General features: G+C 44.3%; 1 protein-coding gene across 1 annotated transcript in view; it reads right to left on the bottom strand.

Annotated features, from left to right (window-relative positions):
- Window positions 1-274: 274 nt before the first annotated feature.
- The window catches only part of nox5 (NADPH oxidase, EF-hand calcium binding domain 5), a 67,562-nt gene continuing 41,556 nt past the window's right edge, over window positions 275-26,280 (bottom strand). Inside the window, exons 12-16 of the mRNA XM_080213978.1 lie at window positions 25,302-25,426; window positions 20,798-20,882; window positions 14,559-14,658; window positions 8,570-8,736; window positions 275-409 (exon numbers count right to left, since the gene is read on the bottom strand). Coding sequence (XP_080070104.1) covers window positions 275-409; window positions 8,570-8,736; window positions 14,559-14,658; window positions 20,798-20,882; window positions 25,302-25,426 — 612 coding nt within the window. The remainder of the gene's footprint in view (window positions 410-8,569; window positions 8,737-14,558; window positions 14,659-20,797; window positions 20,883-25,301; window positions 25,427-26,280) is intronic.

Below are 26,280 nucleotides of genomic sequence, written 5' to 3' on the forward strand. Positions count from 1 at the left end.
ACGCAGACACGGGGAGAACATACCAACTCCACACAGATATTGACCCAAGTCCAGAATCAAACTGGGGTACCTGGTACTGTGAGGCAGCAGTGCTAACCACTGTGCAATGTGCTGCCTTATGTGACAATAATAAATCAAACCAAATCACTAAATTCCCATTGCCCACCGGGTGAATCCTTTCCACTTATGTTGGGTAGTGGAGGTTCCAGTTGGATGTTTGCGGCCTGCACATTGTACCAGAGGAAGATCCGCTTCATTGACTACCATTCCCACGTCACTGGAAGTTTTCTTTGTAGAACTTGAAGCCAAAATGCTCACATTCAGCCTTGATTGTTTTGGCCAAGACTGGAGAACCACAGAAGAAAACATGGACCTTCCCCTTTTTTTCTTCAGCAATCTTTTGGAAAACCTGAAAGTTAGAACACAACTCATCATAATAATTTATCATGCCACTTAACGACTATAAATGTTGCTTGATACTTGCAAAGATATCAGTCTGATTGCGAATGAATGTTTCTGCATTTCTGCACCGACCCTCTGACAGAATATCCTCTCCCTAGATCTGTCCTGTAATGCCACATCTCCCCTGGCTAATCAATCGAACCTACACATCTTGGGACACTAAGAGGCAATTTAGAACCATAGAATCCCTACAGTACAGAAGGGGGCCATTCAGCCCAACGAGCCTGCACTGACAACAAGTCCCCATCCCTGTAACCCCACATATTTACCCTGCCAGATCATTTGGACTGTGGGAGTAAACACAGTAAAAAGTCTGACAACACCAGATTTAAGTCCAACCGATTTATTTGATTGTACTATCAAATAAATCGATTGGACTTAAACCTGGTGTTGTCAGACTTTTTACTGTGTTTACCCCAGTCCAACGCCAGTACATCCACACCTGTGGGAGTAAATCAGAGCATCAGGCGAAAACCCATGCAGACATGGGGAGAACCTGCAAACTCCACACAAACACTGACCCGAGGCCAGAATTGGATCCGGGTTCCTGATGGTGTGAGGCAGCAGTGTGTGACACCCCTGCCTCTGAGCCAGACACTCCGGATTTGAGACCCACCCCAGATGGTCGAGGAAGCGCATTCATAACACCGTCAACCAGGTTGATTGTTAATCTGCATGTCCTTTCTAACATGCCAACGATTAACGGTATGAGTGGGAGAGGCTTCTGGACAGCGACGCTTGCTGTGGAGTTGCCCCCCACTCAAGCAATAAGACTCCAGCAATAGAATAGTGACTTTTTTGAAGAATTACTAGCTATGGAAACAGATGAAAGCCTCCCTTTGTGCACCATAAGATGTGGGAGGTGAATTAGAGTTCAGGAAAGTACACAATGGAGAAAAGAATAGAAATATGCTAATAGGTTGTAATGACTGTCTTTCAGAGATTTAGTTGAGGAACAGGACAGGATTGGTTTAGTGATCTTCAGGAGTGGCTGCATGTTTGCAGCTAGTCCTAAAATACCGCTGCCTAGGAGAGCTCCTCCCCCTGGGTGATTCCCCACCCTGAATCCCAATTGGTCACCCAGACCAGATGACCCTTACTCTGCTGTGTGCCCTTAAGGAGCAATCACCACATAGAGATTGAGATGAAATTGGGAGTAGGTTGGGCGTAGCATTGTGTGGAGCATAAACACTATGGCACGGTGGCACAGAGGTTAGCACTGCTGCCTCACAGCACCAAGTACCCTGGGTTCGATTCCCAAATTGGGTCACTGTCTGCGTGGAGTTTGTACGTTCTTCCCGTGTCTGCATGGGTTTCCTCCAGGTGTTCTGGTTTCTTCCCATAGTCCCAAAAGACGTGCTGGTTAGTTGCATTGGCCATGCTAAATTCTCCCTTACCCAAACAGGTGCCAGAGTGTGGTGACTAGGAGATTATCAGAGTAACTTCATTTCAATGTTAATGTAAGCCTACTTGTGATACTAATAAATAAAACACTAGCATAGACCAGCTGGGCTGAAGGGCCTGCTCCTGTGCTGTGAATACAGTGCATAAATCCAGGATGAGAGGCGAGACTGGGGTAGCAAAGGTTCAGTTTCTACAAACTATAGTACATGCTGTATTCCTCAAGTAATTATTAGACCTACTCTGCACCTTCTCCTGAATTTAAATAGAATTCCAGGCTGATTGTACATTGGGAAAGGCTCAGTTCATTAAGGGCTCTTGTCTGGAGTTCAATTTTTTGATTTCTTTGACCCAAATGCACTGAAAATCTAATCAGCTCATCCTCGGTTCCCACAGGAAGTGAGTTTAACCATCAATTGTTTCACTTGCGGTGCAGGAAACCTCCAAATGTGAATTAGTACAAATAAAGCACTCAGACAAATGCCACAAACTCCCCTGCGGGAGGTTAATAAAGGCAAGGTTACTGCTGCTTGTGTTGAGCGACTGTGAGTTTTACAACATATTATTAAAATACTTCTTAATGCAACTTCTTTTGCGCAATGCATTAGTGATTGTTACTGTAAAACATGTATCATTAGATTAAATTGCTGTGTCGGCTTTGATACACATTTCACACCCACATAATTACTGACTGAAATCGATAGCACAGAGAAAAGATAGGGAGAATAAAAATCAATGATTTACAGCTTTAACTGGAGAGCAATCAATGTGTCACTTTGTCATAATCTAAAAGCTCTTTTTACAGTTGTTATGTAATTTAAGATGCTGTGTAAAGTGTCCCTGCTATAAATTATTTTTAATGTGTCCATTCAACATTTTGCTTTCGGAATATAAAAAAGTTGGCACGCACACTATATTGCTCAAGTAACAATTGCTAGTTTTATATAATTAAATTATCCTCTTCTTGTCCTTTCCTTTGTGCTTGTTCCTTGATAGTATTCCTCTGTAACAAAGAGTTAAGTGTTATAAGCTATGCCTATATCACAACGTGATAGAACCAGGGAACATAGCCTCAAAATAAGGGGGAGCAGATTTACGACTGAGTTGAAGAGGAACTTCTTCACCCAAAGGATTGAGAATCTGTGGAATTCCCTGCCCAGTGAAGCAGTCGAGGCTACCTCATTGAATTTTTAAGGCAAGGATAGATAAGTTTTTGAACAGTAAAGGAATTAAGGGTTATGGTGGGGGGGTGGTAGTAAGTGGAGCTGAGTCCACAAAAACATCAGCCATGATCTTATTGAATGGCGGAGCAGTCTCGAGGGGCCAGATGGCCTACTCCTGCTCCTAGTTCTTATGTTCTCATGACATTCATGACTTGTGCCTCGATTTTCCCCCCAGATAAACGCAAAATGCTGCAGAAGCTGGAAATCTGAGAAGCAAAAGTGCTGGAAAAAACTCAGCAGCATCTGCAGAGATCTGGAGAATTAGAGTTCACATTCCAATTCCATGGCCGAGGTTCTCTGGCCTTCCAGACACGTGTTTCCCGCTGGCGAGAGGTGGCGTGTTGTTTGCCAGCGGTGGGATTCTCTGGTCTTGCCACTGTCAATCCCATTGGCGACAAGCAGAGGTGGACTATCAGCAGGACCGGAGAATCCTGCTGACGTGAACGGCCGGAGAATTCCCGCTCATATGTCTCCAGAATCCCGCGGACCTGAAACGTTAACTCTGCTTCTCTCTCCACAGGTGCTGCCAGACCTGCTGAGTTTTTGTCCCAATTATCCCTGAACTCCCCAACACCAACGTTCAGCTTTGAAAGGCAGCTGAGGCCTGGCAGCCCACCACAATGCTTTGATGGGAGTTAGTTAGCTGGTTAATCCCAACCTCATCACATCCTGTCTCCTGAGACAGCCCTACCTTTGGAAGCAGACATATGATGCAAATGAGATGGGGCTTGCATCTGCAGGAACTGGGAAACAAATGTTCATCCATAATAGAATCATAGAATGCTATCGTGCGGAAGGAGGCCATTCGGCCCATCGATTCTGCATCAATCACAATCCCATCAAGATGCTCTCCCTAGGCCCACATGCGTTTACTCTAGCTTGTCCCCCGATGCTAAGAGGCAATTCAGCGTGGCCAATCAACGTAACCCGCACATCTTTGGATTGTGGGAGGAAACCAGAGCACTTGGAGGAAAGCCACACAGATACCGGGAGAACACGCAAACTCCACAGAGACAGTGACCCAAGCCAAGATTCAGATTTGGGATCCTGGCACTGAGAGTCAGCAGTGCTAACCACTGTGCCACCATACCCGGATGGTATGGCAAGTGGTAAAAGTTAAAAGCAAAATACTGTCCCATTCCATCCCGTCACACCCTCATATGATAAACCTCCGCTGATTCTCTTTGCTGTCAGCTCTGAGAAGGATCATCTAGACTTGAAGCATTGGTTCTATTCCCTCCCCACAAATGCTGTCAGACCTGCTGAGATTAAGTAGCAAATATTGTTGTTGCAGGGACCACTGGGCATCCAGACAGTGTTGACATTGTTTAGTCTGAATATCTCCCTCTCCTCCTTTAAGACACTGTTTAAAAGCTAACCCTTAGACCAAGCTTCTGCTCATCTTTCCTGATATCATCTTACGTGTCTTGGTGTCAACTTTTGTTTAATGATGCTCCTGTGAAACATTTCATTCTATTGACGGAAATGTACGCTGTCATTGAATAGGCCGGTACTTGACATTGAGGAACATTCAACAGCAGAATGGCAACATTCTAAATATATCTTTAAAACAAATGTCCCTGTGCAAATCCTTCAGCCGTACTATAGTTTATTGCAATCTCTGGATCCATCTGCAGTGTAAACAGGCACAAAATTCATCACTTTGGTTGCCTATCTACTACTGAGCTGATTCCATGATATGAATGGAGAGGGGGGGTGGTGGAATCTTAAACTGATTTCAACAGGCAGCACTCTGGGCTGTGTTGCCATTACCATTACAGCAGAAGAATAGGAAGGGCCATGAACCTAGGATCAAGCCAAAGAATTGCAGATTTGAGACTGAGTTGATACACTCTATCAGAGAGGCTGAAGCTCTTCTCAAATTCTCTTTCTCTTGCCCTTTCTATTCATTCTTGGGATATGAGTATGGTTGGCAGGACCAGCAGTTATTGTCCAGCTCTAACCGTGCTTGGGAAAGTTGGGTGAACAACCTACATGAGCCACGGCAGTGCACGTACTGCCGGTAATGGACGGAAGCTTACCACCATATCACCATGGAGGTGAGGCCATGAAATGTAGCAAGCCATTCAAACGTCTATTGACCTCAGTGGGGTTGGAAAATCCAGCCCGCAGTGTGTTTTTCTGAAGCAGTAGAGGTCATTTGCTTCGCCAATTCTGTCAGCAGAGAAGAGTCAAACACAGGGGTGGCACGGTGGCACAGTGGTTAGCACTGCTGCCTCACAGCACCAGGAACCCGGGTTTGAATCTGGCTTGGATCACTGTCTGTGTGGAGTTTGCATGTTTTCCCCGTGTCTGCGTGGGTTTCCTCCAGGTGCTCCGTTTCTTCCCACAGTCCAAAGATGTGCGGGTTAGGTGGATTGGCCATGCTGAATTGCCCCTTTGCGTCAGGGGGACTAGTGTGGGACTGTGGTCAGTGCAGGCTCAATGGGCCAAATGGCCTCCTTCTGCACTGTAGAGATTCTTCTATGATTCTACAATGGGCGTGATCTTATCTGCCACGCTCCCGCTGCAGTGAGGCCGGAGAATTTGGCAGCCAGCCAAATGTCCGTTCACTGCAACGGGACGGGAAAATCCCATCGGTGTGAACGGCGGTGAGATTTTGGCCGTTGCCATAGATCTGGAGTTACAGGTTGGACAGACCAGCTAATGAAGGCAGATGTCTTTACTGAATCACGTAAATCTTTACCACAATCTGGTACTTTCATGATCATTATTAATAAGATTAGCATTTTATTCTGATTTATTAATTATTTAAACTGAAACTCATGTCTGGGGCGTGAATCCGAGCGTCTGGATTACAGATCTGTGACGTTGCCATTACCAGAGGAGCAGGGAACAGAGTCAGTAAAATAGAAAAGAGGAAGTAGGGAAACTCAAGAAGGGGATTGAGTGGAAAGGGTGATAAGATGCTTAACAAGAAACCGAGGCATTGTTACAGACTGGAAATGAGTTTTCCATCAATCAATGGACAGAAACATTTAAACAATCAGGGAAACAAAGAATGTTACAATCATGAAGGTAGTGAGAGGGGAAAAGGAAGAGATGAGAAATTGGTCTGAAAGCCTGTAGACTAAACTTTCTATTAAACGTGCCGGTTTCTAGGCTGTAAAGCAATGAGAAAAACAAACTGACTCCAAGGATCCTATTTTACCATTTGGATTCTAAGTGCTGGGTGGACTTGAAACTGGGAGTGTTTCAGATCTAACTTCTAGACGTGTTCTCAAGCGCCCCCAAATGCACTCTGCCTGAAAAAATATCGGCAATTCTGAATCGCCTATGGGTGGGGCTTTATGCACCCGAAACGCTGCAGCTCCAATCGGAACCTCCAACTGCGCATGTGCAAAAAAGAATGATAGAATGCAGCTCCCCTGCCACATCCCTCCTGGGCCGAATAATGCCTCCCCCTGGCTCCCACAGACATTGCCTCACCCCCACAACATTACTGATCACCTTATTTCCCCCCACACCTCTGTCATCCAGACCGAGCGCGGACCCCTGCCCCCTTCCTGATCTAAGGCAGAGTGGCTGCGGATCCCCCTTCCCTCCTACTGATCTCAGCCAGAGATCCATTGGACCCACCTTCCCCACCCCCCAATTTCAAGCAGAGAGCTGTTGGATGCTCAGCACTTACCTCCTCACTAACTGGAGTGCCTGAATCTGACTTTTGTGGGCCATGTCTGTTTCGAGCTGATTCTGGATGGGCGAACACGGTGGTAAAGGGGGAAGTGCTGGTAAGGTTGGACGTGCAGCCCATTAAGTCAATTTAAATGCATGCCAATGTGCAGAGGCGAACACGGATGGCACTACGCACCTCACGCCTGACTTTACCAAGCTTCACATCCAAAAATGGGTGCAACTTGATGGTAAAATTGGGCCCATACAGTCCAAGATGGATCTCCAGTGTTTGCAGAAGATGGACTGGTGTCTGTGAGCCCATTTCATGTGTGTCACCCCCTCTTCTGTCACCCCACCTCCAGTTGCTCTTTCCTTCACACTTCCCTGATGTTGGAACAATAAAGCCAATTGTAGCACCTCAGGCATTGCCCCAGGTGGGATCAGTGAACTTATCACAAACCTGGGACTTATACATCGCACCACCCACAGGGAGAAGATCCTGTAGTTCCATTTACTTAGTAACATAGGAACAGGAATAGGCCATTCAACTTCTCGAGCCTGCTCAGTCATTCAATTAGATCATGGCTGACCATAAGATATAGAAGTAGAATTAGGCCATTTGGCCCATCAAGTCTGCTCCACCATTCGATCATGGCTGATGTGTTTCTCAACCGTACTCTCCTGCCTTTTCCCCATAACGTTTGGTTCCCTTACCAATCAAGAATCTATCTCTGTCTTAAATACACTCAATGACCTGGCTTCCACAGCCTTCTGTGGCAATGAATTCACCACTCTCTGGCTGAAGAAATTCCTCAACATCTGGGTTCTAAAAGTTTGCCCCTTTACTCTGAGGCTATCCTTGCAGACCCTAGTCTCACCCACTGATGGAAACATCTTCTCCACATGCACTCTATCCAGGCCTTTCAGCATTCTATAAGATTCAATGAGATTCCCCCCAATCATCTAACTCAGCGCCATTTTCCTACATTATCCCTATAACTCTTGATGTCATTAGTATCTAGGAATCGATTGATCTCTGTCTTGAACATACATGATCACTGAGCTTCCACAGCCCTCTGGGGTAGAGGTTTCCAAAGATTCACTATCCTCAGATGGAAAACTTCCTCAGTCCTAAATGCAGAATCCCTACAGTGCAGAAGGAGACCATTTGGCCCATCGAGTCTGCACTGACCACAATCCCACCCAGGCCACACCCCCATAACCCCATGCATTTACCTTAACTAGTCCCCCTGACACAGGGGCAATTCAGCATGGCCAGTCAAACTAACCCGCACATCTTTGGATTGTGGGAGGAAATTGCAACACCTGGAGGAAACCCATGCAGACACGTGGAGAATGTGCAGATTCCACACACACATACAGTGATGCAAGTTGGGAATCGAACCTGGCTCCCTGGCGCTGTGAGGCTGCAGGACTTGCCACCATGCCACCCAGCATGGTAAATGGCTTGCCTGTTAGTCTGAGACTGCGTCTTCTGGTTTCAGACGTTCCAGCCAGAGGAAACATCCTTTCTGCATTGATCCTGTCAAGCCCCTTAAGAAATTTGTAAGTTGCAATGAGATCACCTCTCATTCCTCTAAACTCAAGAGAGTAAAGACACAGTTATCTCAGTCTCTCCTCATAGAACAACTCCACCATCCTAGAAATTCATTCACTCGATGGCAAGTATATCCTTCCTTCAGTAAGGAGACCAAAATTGTACACAATACTCCAGACGGGTTGTAACCAAGGCGGTATATCATTGAAATAAGACATCTTTACTCCTGTACTCAAATCCTCTTGCAATAAAGAACATTCCTCTTCCCTCTGTGGACGAAAACAATTACCTTCCTCCAGTCCGGCCGACCTGGTTGTGTTCTGGTCCGTAGACCTGTGATGGAATCACGATTCTCCTTCTTGGCCAACAGGTCCAGAGCCATCTGCAGTCCTAAAGCCTTCATGTCGTTTTTACTGAGGGCAGAGGTCATGTACATGTGCATCTCCAAGAATCGACCTACACATTGGGAGGAAGAAATTATTAATGATATGTTAATTATATTGTTATATAATACCACAGGTGAAGGGCACGGTTTAATGAAGTACTCTGAACACATACAAGGAGAGACTGCTGGGACTCTGGGCTGCTAAGTAGGAGGCAGACATATAAAATGCTGCTTTCTGTAAATAAACCAATTATCAAGAAAATAATTTGCATCTAATTTCCTCTTTCACCGTCCAAATTGAGGTCTATTTCTCAGAAATGACCAACTAACAATTTCAAAGTTTGATTCTGAGTGTTAAGAACAGAGTCAAACGAGCCACTAATAATAATTTAGTGACAGGGTTTTGCACTAATTAAGTATTCTCTGTTTCTTACACATTGTCAATCTTGGCAGTTTTGTCAACACCATCTCATTGAGAGTTTTCCCAAAGCAATCACAGATAGGTAGTAAATTCAGCCTTTCCAATGCTATTCATATAGAATCCCTTCAGTGCAGAAGGAGGCCATTCAGCCCATTGAGTCTGCACCAACCACAATCCCACCCAGGCCCTATCCCCAAAATTGCTCATATTTATCCTGCTAATCCCTTTAACATACATATTGTGGGACGCTAAGGGGCAATTTAGCATGGCCAATCAACCTAACCTGCACAATTTTGGACTGTGGGAGGAAACTGGAGCACCCAGAGAAAACCCATGCAGACACGGGAGAACGTGCAAACTGCACAAAGACAGTCACCCAAGCTGGGAATTGAACCCAGGTCCCTGAAGGCGTGAGGCAGCAGTGCTGACCACTGTGCCACTGTGCCACACCATATCCAGGACAAAAATGATTCAATAAATGAATATTAACTTTATTTTTTCTGAAGGACTTCCTTGTAACATCTTTAATGACTTTTGTTCTAATAAATATGAGGCATGTGAATGTAGAAAGAACTTGCGTATTTATCCAGACTTTCATGACCTCAGGATGTTCAAAAGGGGTTAGCACTGCTGCGTCACAGTGCTAGGGATCCGGATTCGATTCCTGGCTTGGGTCACTATCTGTGTGGAATCTGCATGTTCTCCCCGTGTCTGCAAGGGTTTCCTCTGGGTGCTCCAGTTTCCACGCACAGTCTGAAAGATGTGCAGGTTAGGTGCATTGGCCATGCTAAATTCTCCCTCAGTGTACCCGAACAGACGCCAGAGTGTGGCGACTAGGGGAATTTCACAGTAAATTCATTGCAGTGTTAATGTAAGCCTATTTCTAATAGTTAGTAAAACTTTAAGAATATTTTAAGTATTTCTGAAGGGCTTTCACCATTGCAATGTAGCAAGTAGAGCAGCCAACCTGTGCACAGCAAGATCCCACAAACAGCAATGATATAAATGAGCACATGACCTGTTTTCTGATGTTCAGTGAAAGGTTCTGGCCAGGACAATTCAAATACTGTTTTGGGATTTCTCTATGTCCACTTGAGAGGACAGATGTGGCCTTGGCTTAACGCAGCTTCCAAATTTCAGTACCTTCAGTACCAGTGTAGCCCTCCTTCAATACTACACTAAACTGTCAGTGCACATTATGTGTTCAAGGAGTCAGAATGGGGTTTGAATCCCCTTTCTCTAATTCGGAGTTTAAAGTTTATTTACTAGTATCACAAGTAGGCTTGCATTAACACTGCAATGAAGTTACTCCTAGTCACCACACTCTGGCACCTGTTTGGGTACACTGAGAGAGAATTTAGTACGGTCACCTAACCTGCTTGTCCTTCAGATTGTGGGAGGAAACTAGAGCACCTGGAGGAAACTCACGCAGACACTGAGACAACGTGCGGACTCTGCACAGACAGTGACCCAAACTGAGGATTGAACCCGGGTCCCTAGCGTTGTGAGGCAGTAGCGCTAACCACTGTGCCACTGTGCCGCCCCAAAGGTTAGGAGATCTACAACTGAGCTAAGGATAACACCTGCAAAAGCACAGAATAATTTTCCACGTATCACACGTTATTGGCATCAAGCAGTTTCGTATCAGGTATCTCACAAGGAAACAGCAGACTAGAAGGGACTCTAGTCTAACCTAAACATACGTTTTGATCTCAAAGAAAACCCACAGTGCCCTAGTTCCACTGTCCCACATCAACCTGTTAACGGGGTTTGTGGATAGGTTCATAACATGGACTCATGGCCTGTATTAAACTTCACCAGACTGTTATCATGAGGAAATTCAGCACGGGCATATTGCTAATCTCAAGGCTCTGGGCGTGTTTAAAATCACACACAATGATTTGGACGAAGGAACTGAATGCAAAAGCTCCAAATTTGCAGGCGACACTTAGGCTGGGTGGCAGTGTGTGCTGTGAGGAGGATGCCAGGAGGCTGCAGGGTGACTTGGACGGGCTGGGAGCTGAGTGGGCAAATACTTGGCAAATGCAATATAATGTGGATAAATGTGAGGTTATCCACTTTGGTGGCAAAAACAGGAAGGAAGATTATTATCTGAATGGTGGCAGTTTAGGTAAAGGGGAAGTGCAATGTGTCCTGGATGTTATGGTGGAACAGTCACTGAAAGTTGGCATGCAGGTACAGCAGGCAGTGAGGAAAGCTAATGACATGCTGGCCTTCATTGCAAGAGGATTGGAGCGTAGGAGTAAGGATGTCTTGCTGCATTTATAGAGGGCCTTGGGGAGGCCACAACTTGAGTATTGTGTGTAGTTTTGGTCTCCTAGTCTGAGGAGGGACATTCTTGCTGTTGAGGGAGTCCAGTGAAGTTTCAGCAGACTGATCTCTGGAATGGCAGGACTGACACATGAAGAAAGATTGGATCTGGGCTCGTACTCACTGGAATTTAGAAGAATGAGAGGGGATCTCATAGAAACATATAAAATCCTGATGGGACTGGATAGGCTAGGTGCAGGACAAATGTTCCCGACTTTGGGGATGTCCAGAACCAGGGTTCACAGTTTGGATGACAGGCTTGGTGGGAGAAATGAACCTTCAAAAAGGTATATCTGTTTTACACATGTACTATAACATCAGAGAGAATTTGGATTCTTCCAACTGTCTCTCTCCCAATGCAAGTTAATCAATAAATAAAGTCTTTAACTGCATACTGTCATTCACGAGTCTTTGTACTAGCTGAGTTCAGCTCAATACATGGCACCAGAGGGAAAACCCCTTTACAGAAGAAGGAGAAGATTTAACACTTAAGAAGCATTTAGATTTGCATTTGCAATGCCAAGGCATGCATGGCTATAAGCCACGTGCTGGAGAATGGGATTAGAATGGTTGGGTGGTTTGCTTTGACCAGCGCAGATGTGATGGGCTGAAAGGCCTTTATCTGTGCTGTAGACCTCTATAACTTCCACATAAGGCATGCATGCATGTACAGTCCTGGACCCAGTCAGTATCTTTGTAACAGTATAATTTAAAAAAAGGAACACATATGTTTTAATATTAATACTCTTAATTCATAGAATCATAAATGTCTACGGCACAGAAGAAGGCCATTCAGCCCATCTATGTTAGCCAAAAATTAATTACCTGGTGTAATTCAATTTTCCCGTGTTTGATCTGTAGCCATACATTTAATTAATCAGTGATTTATAATGTAGCTGTTCATAACCACCAGAATTTCATCACAGTTTTACACAATTCATCGAAACATAGAAGAAAGGAGCAGCAATAGGCCATTCAGCCCTTCAAGCCTGTTCTGTCATTCGTCATGAGCATGGCTGATCATCTGACACAAAAGCCTAATCCTGCTTTCTTCCCATAACCTTTGATCCCATTCCAGCCACCTCTTGAATACATTCAATGTTTTGGTATCAACTACTTCCTGTGATAATGAATTCCAGAGGCTCACCACTCTTTGGGTGAAGAAATATCTCTTCATCTCCATCCTAAATGGACTATCCCGAACCCTCAGACTGTGGCCCCTGGTTCTGGACTCCCCCACCGTCGGGAACTCCCTACATTTACCCTGTCTAGATCTGTTAATATTTTATAAGTTTCTATGAAATTCCCCTCTCATTTGTCTGAACTCCAGGAAAAACAATTCTAAGCTAGTCAATCTCTCCTCACACATCAGTCCCACCATCCCTGGAATCAGCTTGGTAAACCTTTGCTGCACTCTCTCGAGAGCAAGAACATCCTTCCCCAGAAAGGGACCAAAACTGCACACAAAACATTCTCCAAACACAGTCCAGCTCTGGAAAGATGAAAACCTATAGTTGTACTGCCAGGTGCACAGGTGAGAATAATAGGAATATTTCTCATATCCATGTTTATACTTGAATTAAATCTAGCGGACATTACTGACCTGTGAATTAACATTAAACTGAGGCACCGTCTGCCCTCTGAGGTGGATGTAAAAGACCTCATGGCCAAAATTGAAGAAGAATAGGGAGGTACTCCCCAGTGTCCTGGCCAAAATTTATCCCTCAACGTCATCTATTATATTCACTGGAGTTCAGAAAAGTGAGAGGGGACCTCATGGAAAATTATACAATTCTAATAAGGTTAGACAGGGTAGATTCAGAAAGAATGTTCCCGATGGTGGGGGAATCCAGAACTAGGGGGTCCTAGTCTGAGGATAAGGGGTAAACATTTTAGGACTGAGGTGAGGAGAAATTTCTTCCCCTAGAGGGTGGTGAATGTGTGGAATTCACTATCATAGAGAGTAGTTGAGGCCACAACGTTGTGTGATTTCAAGAAGAAATCAGAAATCGCTCCTGGGGCTAAAGGGATCAAGGGATTTGGGGGGAAGGGAGGATCAGGATATTGAATTCAATGATCAGCCATGATTAAAATAATTGGGACAGCAGGCTCGATGGGCCAAATGGCCTACTCCTGCTTCTAGTTTCTACGTTTCTATTATCCAGTCGTGATCACATTGCTGTTTGTGTGAGTTCTTTGTGTACAAATGGATACATAGCGAGGGGGATTGAATATAAAAGTAGGGAAGTCTTGCTGCGGCTGTATAGGGCATTGGTGAGGCTGCAGCTGGAGTACTGTGTGCAGTTTTGGGCGCCGTACTTACGCAAGGATATTTTGGCCTTGGAGGGAGTGCAGAGGAGGTTTACTAGGCTGATACCGGAGTTGAGGGGGTTGAGCTATGAGGAGAGGCTGAATAAACTAGGCTTGTACACTTTAGAGTTTAGAAGAACGAGGGGAGATCTCATTGAGACATATAAGATGATGAATGGGATGGATAGGATAGAGGTGGAAAGGCTCTTCCCGCTCAGAAAGGACAGTAGGACTAGGGGGCACAGCCTCAAGATAAAGGGGGGGGGCGGTTTAGAACGGAGTTGAGGAGGAACTTCTTCACTCAAAGGGTGGTGAATCTCTGGAATTCTCTGCCCGTTGAAGTGGTGGAGGCTGCCTCGCTAAATATTTTTAAGACGCGGGTTGATGGGTTTTTGATAAGCGAGGGGATTAAGGGTTATGGGGAGAGGCGGGAATGTGGAACTGAGCCGCAACAGATCAGCCATGATCTTATTGAATGGCGGGGCAGGCTCGAAGGGCTAGATGGCCTACTCCTGCTCCTATTTCTTATGTTCTTACGTTCTTATATCAGATTTTCTGCATGACAAAACTTAAAAAGTACTTCATTGACTGTAAAGTACTGCAGAACATTCTAGAATCATGACAAGTGCAAGTTTTAGTCTATTTCCTTATTGAGGGCTTGGGTAGAAACCTACAGGCTCTCGGTGATTTAATTCTTACCTATGATCCAGGATCTCATTGTGTGATAGTAACTAAAAAGTGGATAGGCCAGTTTACTGCTGCCAGCTGTGACTTGGCAATGGCGCAGAATAAGAAGATGAGTCTACTCTTCTTCCATTGATAACAACATACCTTGAGGCTCTTCATCTGCCTGGTCCATCTCTAGTTTAGTTAGGAGGCTAACAAACCACTCAAACGATTTCTGATCCCTGTTGATCCAGATAAAATCAACCTGCAATCACAAACCATCATCATTAATCTCTTACAAAACAACCAGTTGCAACTCTAAAGATTGTATAGGTTAGGTGGATTGGCCATACCAAATTGCCCTTATTGTCAGGGGGACTATCAGGTTAGATATGTGGGGTTACGGGGCTAGGACCTGGGTGGGATTGTTGTCGGTGCAGGTTCAATAGGCTGAATGGCCTCCTTCTGTACTGCATGGATTCTATGATTCTAACTCATGATCTCTGCCTAATAGGAAGTCGCAATTCATAGAATCATAGAATCCCTGCAGTGCAGAATGAGGCCATTTGGCCCATCGAGTCTGCACTGGCTTTCCATCAGATCATCCTACCCAGGCTCTATCCCCATGTATTTGTCCCACTTATCCATCTAATTTACATATCTTTGCACACTAAGGAACAGTTTACCATGGCTAATTCAGCCAACCTGCACATTTTTGGACACTGGGACAATTTAGTATGGCCAATCTACCTAGCCTCCACATCTTTGGGCTGTGGAAGGAAATCAGAGCACCCGGAGGAAACACACGTGGGGAGAATGTGCAAACTCCATACAGACAGACACCCAAGCCCAGAATTAAATGTGGGTCCCTGGCACTGTGGGGCAGCAGTGCTAACCGCTGTGCCACCGTGCCGCACAAAATTCTTCACAGTCCAACAGATCTCTGAATCTACCAGACCGTTCAAAGAACCATACAATCATAATAAATAGGAGCTTGAATAGGCCATTTGGTCCCTCTGTTCAGTACGATCATGACTAGCTTGCCTTTTATTTTTATTCATTCGTGGGACATGGGTGTCTGTGGCTGGGTCATCATTTATTGCCCATCCTTAGTTGTCTTATTTGGGGGGCAGTTGGGAGTCAACCACATCGCTGTGGCTCTGGAGTTTTGTTTAACTGAATTCAAATGGCATCATTTGCTGTGGCAGGATTCGAACCCAAGTCCCCAGAACATGAGCTGAGATTCTGAATTAATAGTCTAGCGATAATACCCGTGGGCCATCGCCTACCTCAACTTCATATTCCTGACTGCTCCCCATAATCCACTGATTTCCTGAGAGATCAAGAATCTGTTCCATTCCCCATCTTAAGTGGATATTTCTTCCCATTGAGAGAGGGATAATTGAAAAATCAGTCATTACAAGCTGTGCTAAACTGCCAACTAGCTGCACATAAACTGCATTCAATCAGTGTTGGCAGAAAGAAGAAAATAACTACACACAAGAGAAATAACTAACTCGACTACATAGTTTGTTAATGAAAGTGTCTGAGTATTTTACCATTAATTCCCAACAGGCCAACCTTAAACATGTTTCATGCCCTCACAGTTGTAGCTTTGGGAAAGGCACATTTGGTTCAACGTGAACAAAAAATGTTGCTTAGTGGTACAGAACTTGATTATAGAAAAAAGTGAGACACTTTGCTGAAGTTTTTTATCTGGCACTCATCAGGACAAATGCAAGAATGCCGAATTTCAAACAATCATAACAATTTATACTGTAGGTGAAAAGATTGGCTGGCGAGATGACTCTGATTAGCTGAATTATAGGCTCCGTAATAAGTCTGTGGAGGCAGAAGTCCCTTCAGCAAAACCTCTTTAAATATAATCTAACAGGAGTGCACAGAGTGCGAGCAGTCAGCAGTCTCCCTCTGGGGGTGTCAGAGGAACTGACACTCCCAGTTAAGTACAAGGCCAAGACTCCCTGATTGGCCCTGCAATTGGGTCCTTAATCAGGGAGTTCATACTCCAATAGGCTAACCTCAATGGCCTGATTGAAGTCATAACATGCTCCGCCATGTAATTCAACAAAGAAAAAGGCTTGAACTTATTCCTTTAGTTTGCAGAGAGGGGTCCCTGTGTATGCTGCTTCTAGCAAGCATAAATGAGCAATGTTATGAGTTTGGTTCATCTATCTTAAATTGATTTTCTGGTGGCGCTATTAGCAAACTCAGGATTGTTCAACGAGTGGTGCCCAATTGCAGAATCACATCAAAAAGTAGATATATTTGGGTGGATTTTCCCATTCAACGTGCTACAGGAATTGTTCCAAGCGAGGGGTGGATCATAGAAAGGTCCGTTGACCTCGGGCAGGATTTTTAGTTTTCAGGGTGAACGTGCTGGAAAATCCCACACACTGTTTACAGAAACAGGTAATATGATGCAAAAGCCCAAGCAAGTATTTATTCTCCCATTCTTCTTGATTGAAATCCATCAAGCTTAATCCCCTAGTACCTTTTTCCTCATGTACTTAACTAGCTTTCTCTTGAATGCATCTATGCTATAGGTACAAGTACTCCCTGAGGTAGCGACTCCCACATTCTCAGAACTCTCTGGATAAAGATTGAAATAACTCCTCAGAGACCAGGGGTCCCTTCGCCAGATTCTCTTTATTTACAAACTTATCTCCAGTCCTAGAAGTGTTTCAGGTACAAAGTCAGAATCCGAAGTGCCATTAGCCCCAAGACTCCTCAATATTTCCACAAGTGAGACTCCCTGATTGGGCGGGCAATCATTACCTCAATCAGGGAGCTCATACTCCAAGAGGCCAACCTCATGGGCCTCATTCAAATCATTACAAAATCATTTCTTCCGAATCCCTGATTTCATTTCTGCCTGACTACCTTGTACGGATGGCCTCAATAGTTTTGCTATTTCTGTTTCTAATATACAGATAATTTCTAATCCGCTTGCATTTGTGCTCCAATTATGCAATATACCCAACAGATATGAGCAAAAACTTTGACTAATTTCAAATAAAAAAAAATATATACAGAGGGTTCAGAAGTAGAGAAACAAAACGCTTCACTGTGAGGTAACCCTTAATTTTTTTCAGGCTTTTCAGTAATTTTATCAGCAATCTGATTACATTAGAATGCATGGGGCTTTGTTTCTCAGTGGCTGCGCTGGTTCAGCATGATTCTTTAAAGCTTGGATGAATCACTACACTCTGTAATGGGTACTCATCCATCTGCTTAATGGAAGAATCGTGGTGAAACAGCGCAGACACTGTAAAAACGAGTACAGCAGCTGACAATAAAACCAGGCTTTGCAATAGCATGATTTTCATAGTTGTATAACTCAGCAAGTGCTCACACGTGAAGCCTTTTAGTGAGAGATGGATGTGTGACCAACCTCAGGGACTTCAAGGAAAACACAAAGAAAATTGACACTTACTTTTACAAATGAACGATAAGCATTTATCTTCTGTGTCAATGTCTTATCAATTACACTGTCCAGATTTTTTAATGTCCATTACATTCTTAAGGTTAAGAGAACATGTGATGGGTAGTTCCCTCTGAGCACATAGAGGATAGCTGGGATACTGGGTCGAATGGGAGGAGTGCCATGAGACTCCTCAAGTCAATAAACTCTCTTCACAAAGAAAAGTTCTGTGGCTTGGTTTTGGTTTCATTAATCGAATGGATCCTGTTACAATCATGGCTGGAATTCTCTGGCTGTTCACGCCTCACCGTCGCTGCCAAAGAGGGGCAGGAGAATCCTGCTGGCGTGAATGGCCAGAGAATCCCATTTCCTGCTTTCTGTTGCCAAATTTCTTTTAGGAATGCTCTCGTGGGCATTTATTGCCCAAGCCTAATTGCATCAACATTTAAAAGACAACCACAATGCTGTGGATCTGGAGTCACATGTAGGCCAGACCAGGTAAGGAGAGCAGATTTCCCTCCCTAAAGGACATTAGTGAACCAGATGGGTTTTTACAATAATCGACAATGATTTCATGGTCACCATTAGAATTTCAATTCCAGATTTTCATTGGATTCAAATTTCACCATCTGCCATGGCATGATTTGAACCCAGGTCCCTAGAGCATTACTCTGAGTTTCAATACTAGCCCAGTGACAACATCATTATGCCATTGCCTTCCTTTAATTCTTCATAGAAGTTACTATCTCCTAATGAGTGCAGCTCCAACAACACTAAAGAAGCTCAATACCATCCTGGACAAAGCACCCCACCTGCAATCATTTATACCCTCCATCACCAACACACATAGTGGCAGCAGTGTGTACTATCTACAAGATATAGACACTCACCAACTTTCCTTAGACATCACCTTCCAAACCCACGACCACTTCCATTTAGGACAAGCAGCAGATACATGGAAACATACATGGTGCCCCTCCAAGTCACACACCATCCTTAATTGAAAATATATCGTCGTTTCTTCACTGAGGAAGTAGTAATGAAAATATCGCTGGATCAAAGTAATGAAACTCCCTCCTTAACTGCACTGTGGGTGTACGTGTACCATATGGATTGTGGTTGAAGAAGGCAGATCACTACCACCTTCTCAAGGGCAAGTAGGGATGGACAATAAATGCTGGCCAGCAACAGGCATAAACCAGAAATGAATTCTAAAAAATAATTTTTTGTTGTTCACTATTTTTCTTATAAACCAGTTGATGATCAGAGAATATAAATGCCAGTTAATCTTTCACAACATTAATTAATTAATCAACTTCTGTACTTGAAATAAAATGCCCTTGTATGGGACCAGCTAACTATACAGCAAGAACCATTCTCACAGCAATGGGCAAGTGCGTTGGCGGTTATTCAGTTTTAGACCTCAGTAATCACAGCCAAGCTACCCAAATCACCCAGAACCTGATGCCAACTGAATTACTGATTTCACACAGCTCACTCATACCTCACACAAAGGAGAGGCAAGTGCAGCCTGAATCGGTAACAGTAACACTCTGACAGTGTTGTAATAGACGGATGCTGCCATTATTGCTTTCTGTGTTCCAAAAAAGTTTAAACAATGTGTATTTTGCAGTGGGAAAATGGTCATCCAACCTTCCACAGAGTAAGCCCCTAGCTGCAAATCAGAGCTTTCTCATTTGAAATGCACAAATAAGGAGAAGAATAAGTAAATGAAAACTGTTGTAGCCCTAATTTTAACCCCCTCCCATCCCTCAATATAAGTTGTGCGTAAGCAAGGGTCAAAATAGGTGGTGAATATTTACATCCCACTTTGTGCCATATTCCCATGGGCAGCTAGTTTAACTCTCAGGTTACTCTTCCAATTCTAATTCTCTTCCCGCACTTAGTAGACATTTGTCTGTTGCCCTGGGGGGTGCCACTCCACATCAAACGGGGCTGACCAGGACTTTCTCCTGCTCTTAATGCCAGCCACTGGATTGTTTGGAAGGAATTGGCACGTTGACACTCAACCTGTTTGGCTGTGTTTAGATCGCGCCTTCCCTCTCATCAGAACCTGGGGTGGGACTTGAACCCAAAGCTTCTGATTCAGAGGTAGGGACGCTACCCACTGTTCCACAAGAAGAGGTGACAGTGGCCTCATGAAAATTCAAGTATTAGGGTCCGCCGATTTAGTTCAGATTTGTTACAATCTACCTTCCACAGGGAAATCTTGCACCTTTTGTTTTATTCATTTGTGGAGCATGGGCATTGCTGGCTGGCATTTATTGCCCATCCCTCGTTGCCCTTGTTCAGAAGGGAGTTGAGAATCAATCACATTGCAGTGTAGGCTGATGTAGGCCAGACCGGGTAAGGATGACAGATTTCCTTTCCAAAAGGACATTAGTGAACTGGATGGGTTTCTCTGCCAATCAACAATGGTTCCATTGGAAGACGGTCATCAGAAGATTCTTAATTCCAGATTTCTTTTTACTGAATTCCATTTCCACCATTTTCTGTGGTGGGATTTGAACCCGGGTTCCCAGAATATTAGCTGAGTTTCTGGATTAGTAGCCTAGCAATAATACCATGAAGCCATCACCTCCTCAGTCCATCATCTCTCCCAATTCCAGCATTCTTCCTTTCCTCCTGCCTTCCAACATCCTAGTTCATCACTTGCTATGTCTTACCTTGGTCCTGGGGTCTATGCTCTTGGATATATAAGGTTGCCAACTCTGCACATATTTCTGGATGTTTTTTCACTTGACCTGCCAGCTCCAAGTGTGTTCTCTACTAATAAATTCAAATATGCAAAGAAAATGAAAAACACGTTTTTATTGCTCCCATGATTTCTCTGCCTGGCTTGCTCATCAGTTTGTTCTGGTTTAATGTTTAATGTCTGGAGCCTCCTGACAACTCTGGAGGGTTGGTCAGAGTGGCTTTGACCTCTCACATATCCATTTACCTTTCTCAAACTCATCTCATTATCCTTGACATTTTCACACCAAGAATAGCTGCAACTCGGACAATTCTGCTTTCGCATGCGATACCTGTAACAAATAAGAAGCACAAAATTAATACAGTGAATATTATCTCATGTATTATTAAAATATTTTATTATTTTTATAATTAAATACAAACAGAGTCTCAACGCTTACTTAAAGACAAGTGAGAAAAGAAACACTCCCAGGATAACTCTCCATAGGGTGAATCTTAAACTACAATTAATCACAGTAAGTTGCAGCACCAAAAGGGACCATTTGGCCCCTCATGCCCATGCTAGCTCTCTGCAAGAGCAAATTACTTCATTTCAGCTCCCATGTCTTGGCTATTTTCTCTTCAGATGCTTATCCAAGCACTTTTGGCAGCCACAGTTGAACCTGCCTCCAGCACATTCTCAAGTCATGCGTTCCAGATTCTAACCACTGTAAACACAATGTAAATACAGTGTTCCTCATGTCATTTTTAGTTCTTTTGCCCTTCACCTTAAATTGGTGTCCTCCGGATCTCAATCCTTCTGCCAATGGGACCACTTTCTTCCTCTCTACTCTGTCTAGGTCACTCATGATTTTGGACATCTCTGTCAGATCTCTTCTCAACCTTCTCTCAGGGAACAACCCCATCTTCTCCAATCTATCCCAGTATTTGAAGTCTGTCCCCTGGCAACTATTCCCATAAACTGCTCTGCTCTCTTTACAAAACTTTCACATCCTTCCAGAAATGCTTTGTCCAGAATTTGACACTATCTCCTAGTTGAGGCCAAACCAATGTTTTTCGAAGGATCACAATAACTCCCTTATTGGGTGGTACAGTGGCCCAGTGATTACCATTGCTGCTTCATAGCTCCAGGGACCCAGGTTCAATTCTAGCCTTAGAGTTCTCCCCATGTTTGTGTGGGTTTCCTCAGGGCGCTCCAATTTCCTCCCACAGTCCAAACATGTAAACAAGTGCCAATTAGGTGGATTGGCCGTGTTAAATTGTGTGCGTGTGCAAGAGTGCATGCGTGCTTGTGTGTGCGTGCGTATGTGTGTGCCCTGCCGTCCCATTCTGGGTGTACCCTGCCTAATGCCCACTGTCAGGATTGGCTCTAATAGACACCCCACATCCTGAATTGAAGTAAGTGGTGAAATTCCTTGCCACTCTATGCGTACATTTATAAAGCTAGACGGTGTGAAAGCACCTGACTAGGTGACAGTCGAGCAGTTTGGGAATTGGAGGGCATTGTGTTCAATTCTCATGATTTTCAAGTCTACAGATAGATTGGAATCATTGCCAGTGCTTCCCTGTGTACCTCAGTTCCATCATATAATGCTCTATGTCAGAACTGCTAAAGTGTGAATTTCACCTATATAATGGAAACAACTTCCTCAAATAATTTGGGATCAAAATTTGTCTCAGGCGATGGTGGGATACAGGCAGTATCAGATCAGCATCTTGTTATATGCAACATTAGATATTCATTTCCGTTGCAGTCGAACGGATGGCCAGTATGATAGCGCCCATATTGCCATTGCCTGGTACAAATTTCTAACCCTTTAACTCTTACAGGGCAACTGTACTGACTTTAATCAGGGATTGAGGTGGGCCTGTTAAAATATGAACTCCCTGATTAAGGGCCAAATTGATGGGCCAATCAGGGAGCCTCTTGCTATACATTTAACCAGTTCCTCTGGGACTCCGAGTGCAGGCTGCAAACTGAGAGCTCTCCGTATGCTGCTGTCAGACTTGTAAATAAAGGGATTTTGGTGAAGGGACTTCTGCCTCCAAGGGCTTATTACAGCAACACACTAAGTACAAGACAAATGATGGTGAGCCATGTACGAAACTGCCAGGACAATGACCGGAATGTTTACAGACATCGATCGAATGACCACACTCCTGTGATAATTAGACTCTGCTTGGTCAGTTTTCCTGGGCATGTCTTACACCACATATTGCCCCCAGCTTGCACTAAACTGGAACTTTTTAACTCCAACAGACTAAAGAAACAAAGAAAACTTACTACATTGAAGGGGGAAGTTCAGCCCATCATGTTAGTGCTAACCTAATCCCACTTACCAGCTCTCAGTCCAGGGCTTTCGCATGTCCTGGCATCTGAAATGTATAGTCAAATGTTCTTTTTAAATATAAAGAGGGTTTCTGCTTCTTCCAGTGTTTCTGGCAGTGAGTTTCAGACACCCATCACCCTCTGGCTGAAACAATTTCTCCTTGACTCCCCTCTTATGCTTCTGTCAATTGCTAATGCAATTAAATACAGGCTTTAAGTTGATGATTAAGTAGAGCTGTCTTCAAATGGGAAAGGATTATGGAATCATTGCATGGGTATCTAAACTGGTTCACTCTGGGAGGAACTGGGTGCGTCTGTGACTTTACTTCACTGCCTTGGAAATGAACCTGTTTTAAAGTCCACGTCAGCCTCAGACCCACTCTACCTCAACATACAACCATCACCTGCAAGTTCCCCTCCAAGCCACTCACCATCCTGACTCGGAAAGATATCATCGTTCCTTCACAGTCGCTGGGTCAAAATCCTAGACTTCCCTCCCTAATGGCATTGTGGGTCAACCCACAGAACATGGACTTCACCGACTCAAGAAGGCAGCTTCTCAAGGGCAACTAGGGATGGGCAATAAATGCTGGCCATGTCCCATGAATGAATAAAAAAAATACAATCACTGGAATTAGCATCAATTGCTTATCCCTGGTAATCAACTTCTCTGCTGAGGTAAATAGGTCTTTCTATCCATTCTGTGCGACTGGTATGGGAAATTATAAACTGCTACCCTGTTGTAGAAAGACAGTGACCAGAATGATCCAGCTGCTGATGCTGGTTGGATTTTCCAGTCCAGCTGCAGTGAACGGAGGTTTGGCTGGGCGCCATATTCTCCAGCCTAGCTTACAGCAGCGGTGGGGCAGGAACGGCGGAAAACTCAACCCATTATCTTCACAAGGTGAAGGTAAAGCATATTGTTGGAACAGAATTCATAGAATCACAGAATCCCTACAGTGCAGAATGTGGCCATTCAGCCCATCAAGGCTGCACTCTCAACAATCCCACCCACTTTCTTCACTGCCCACTATGCCACCAATCTTGGTGTCATCTGCAAACTTACTAACTATGCCTCCTGTATTCTCATCCAAATCATTAATATAAATGACAAATAACAGTGGACTCGGCACTGATACCTGAAACACACCAGACACTCCAGTTTGAAACAATCTTCTACAACCACCCTCTGTCTTCTGTCATCAAGCCAATTTTGTATCCATTTAGCTATTTCACACTGGATCCTGTGAAATTTAACCTTATGCAACAGCTTACCATGCGGTACCTTGTCAAAGGCCTTGCTAAAGTCCATGTAGACAACATCAACTGCACTGCCTTCATCTACCTTCTTGATTATCCCTTCAAAAAACTCAAATTATCTCATAGAGCTTTTGTAGAAGCTCATTGTGTGCAAATTGGCTGTTGCACTTCTTACATTCCAATAGTGACTACACTTGAGAAGTATTTCAGCGGATCTGAAGCACTTTCGGGCATCCAATGCCTTTTATTTAATTAAAAAATGGAACAAGGGCATTGCTGGCTGGGCCACCATTTATTGCCCATCCCTAGTTGCCCTTGATCTGAGTGGCTTGCTAGGACATTTCAGAGGGGCTGTTAAGAGTCAACCACATTGCTATGGGTCTGGAGTCACAGGTAGACCAGACCGGGTAAGGAAGGCAGATTTCCTTCCCTAAAGAACATTAGAGAACCAGATGGGTTTTCCAACAATTGACAAAGATTTCATTGTCATCCACAGATTCTTAATTCCAGATATTTTTTATTGAATTCAAATTCCATCATCTGCCGTGGCAGGATTTAGAATCATAGAATCTTACATTGCAGAAGGAGACCATTCGGTCCATCGTGTCTGCACAAACTACAATCCCACCCAGGCCCCATCCCTGCAGCTCCCATATTTACTCCACTAATCCCTCTAACCTATGTATCCCTGGACACTAAGGGGCAATTTAGCATGGCCAATCCACCTAACCCGTACATCTTTGGACTGTGGGAGGAAATCAGTGCACCCGGAGGAAACCCACGCAGACACGGGGAGAACATGCAGATTCCACATAGACAGTGACCCAAGCCGGGAATCAAACCCGGGTCCCTGGAGCTGTAAGGCAGCAGTACTAACCACTGTGCCATTCTGCTGGCCACTAACCACTGTGCCACCGTGCTACCCGGATCCCCAGAACATTTGCTGAGTTTCTGGATTAATACCACTAGGCCATCGCCTCCCCTAAAGAGGCACTATGTAAATGTAAGTTATTTATTTTGTTCTTTAGGTGGCCTGGTCATGCTATTTCTGTAAAGGAATGTTTCCAACCCACTGGCCAGGTACTTCTCAGCTTGAGACATGTACAGCAATCTGACAGTGTCACATTTGCTCCTCATGTTGTTACTGGAGGTCCACGCTCACCTGTACATGATGCTTTGCAAAATGGAGGCAAATGGGGTGATACCAATGCCGGCTCCAATCAGCACTGCATGTTCTGAGGTGAAGATTGTCCTGGTTGGTGTTCCGTACGGACCATCAATGTAGCACTGGTGAAGATCACAATTCATTGATGGATTTACTTTTAAATAGAAAAAGATATCAAAAATACACCATTCCTGAATATATAGACAAACTATTTGTCTGAAATCATTTCAGATCTCTCCCATTTTTTTCAAGAACTTTTGAAAGCTCTCCTGCAATCTTTCACCTTGCAGATTCGATAGTTTGTGAGGTTTCAGAAAGACGTGAATACGGTGCTTCTGTACTTTATTTCCAAATGTTAATTTCTCAGCTCTTCTCACATTCCCCTCCTTTTCCTCGAGATGTTGAATTTCAGCTCAGGGTTTCTGACTGTGGGAGGAATCGCTTCCTTCTTCCTAACACCCAATCAGCAGGACCTTTGACGAATCAACCTTGCCTTTGTTACCTTGGGACGTGATTATTCCAATGCACTGCTGGCTGGTCTCCCACATCCTGGGGGCACGTGGTGTGGCACTGCTGGTTAGCACTGCTGCCTCCCAGTGCCAGGGACTTGGGTTCAATTCCAGCCTCGGGTTACTGTATGTGTGGAGTCTGCACATTCTCCCTGCATCTACGTGAGTTTCCTCCCACAGTTCAAAGATGTGTGTATTAGGTTGATTGGCCATGCTAAATTAACCCTAGTGTCAGGGGGAGGCCTGGGCAGGATTGTGGTCGGTGCAGATTCAATGGGCTGAACGATCTCATTCTGCACAGTAGGTATTCTACCTCTCTAAACGTAAGGTCACCCAAATTCTGCTGCCGCATCTTCAGCTTGTACCAAGCCCTGTTTAACTATCACCCCTGTGCTCGCTGATCTACACTGGCTCACCAACAAGCAATGCCCCAGTTTTAAAATTCTCCTCCTTTTTAAACTTTTCCA

The sequence above is a fragment of the Carcharhinus amblyrhynchos genome, chromosome 28, assembly GCF_965287045.1.
Source record: "Carcharhinus amblyrhynchos chromosome 28, sCarAmb.v2.hapA, whole genome shotgun sequence".
NCBI classification, from domain to species: Eukaryota; Metazoa; Chordata; class Chondrichthyes; order Carcharhiniformes; family Carcharhinidae; genus Carcharhinus; species Carcharhinus amblyrhynchos.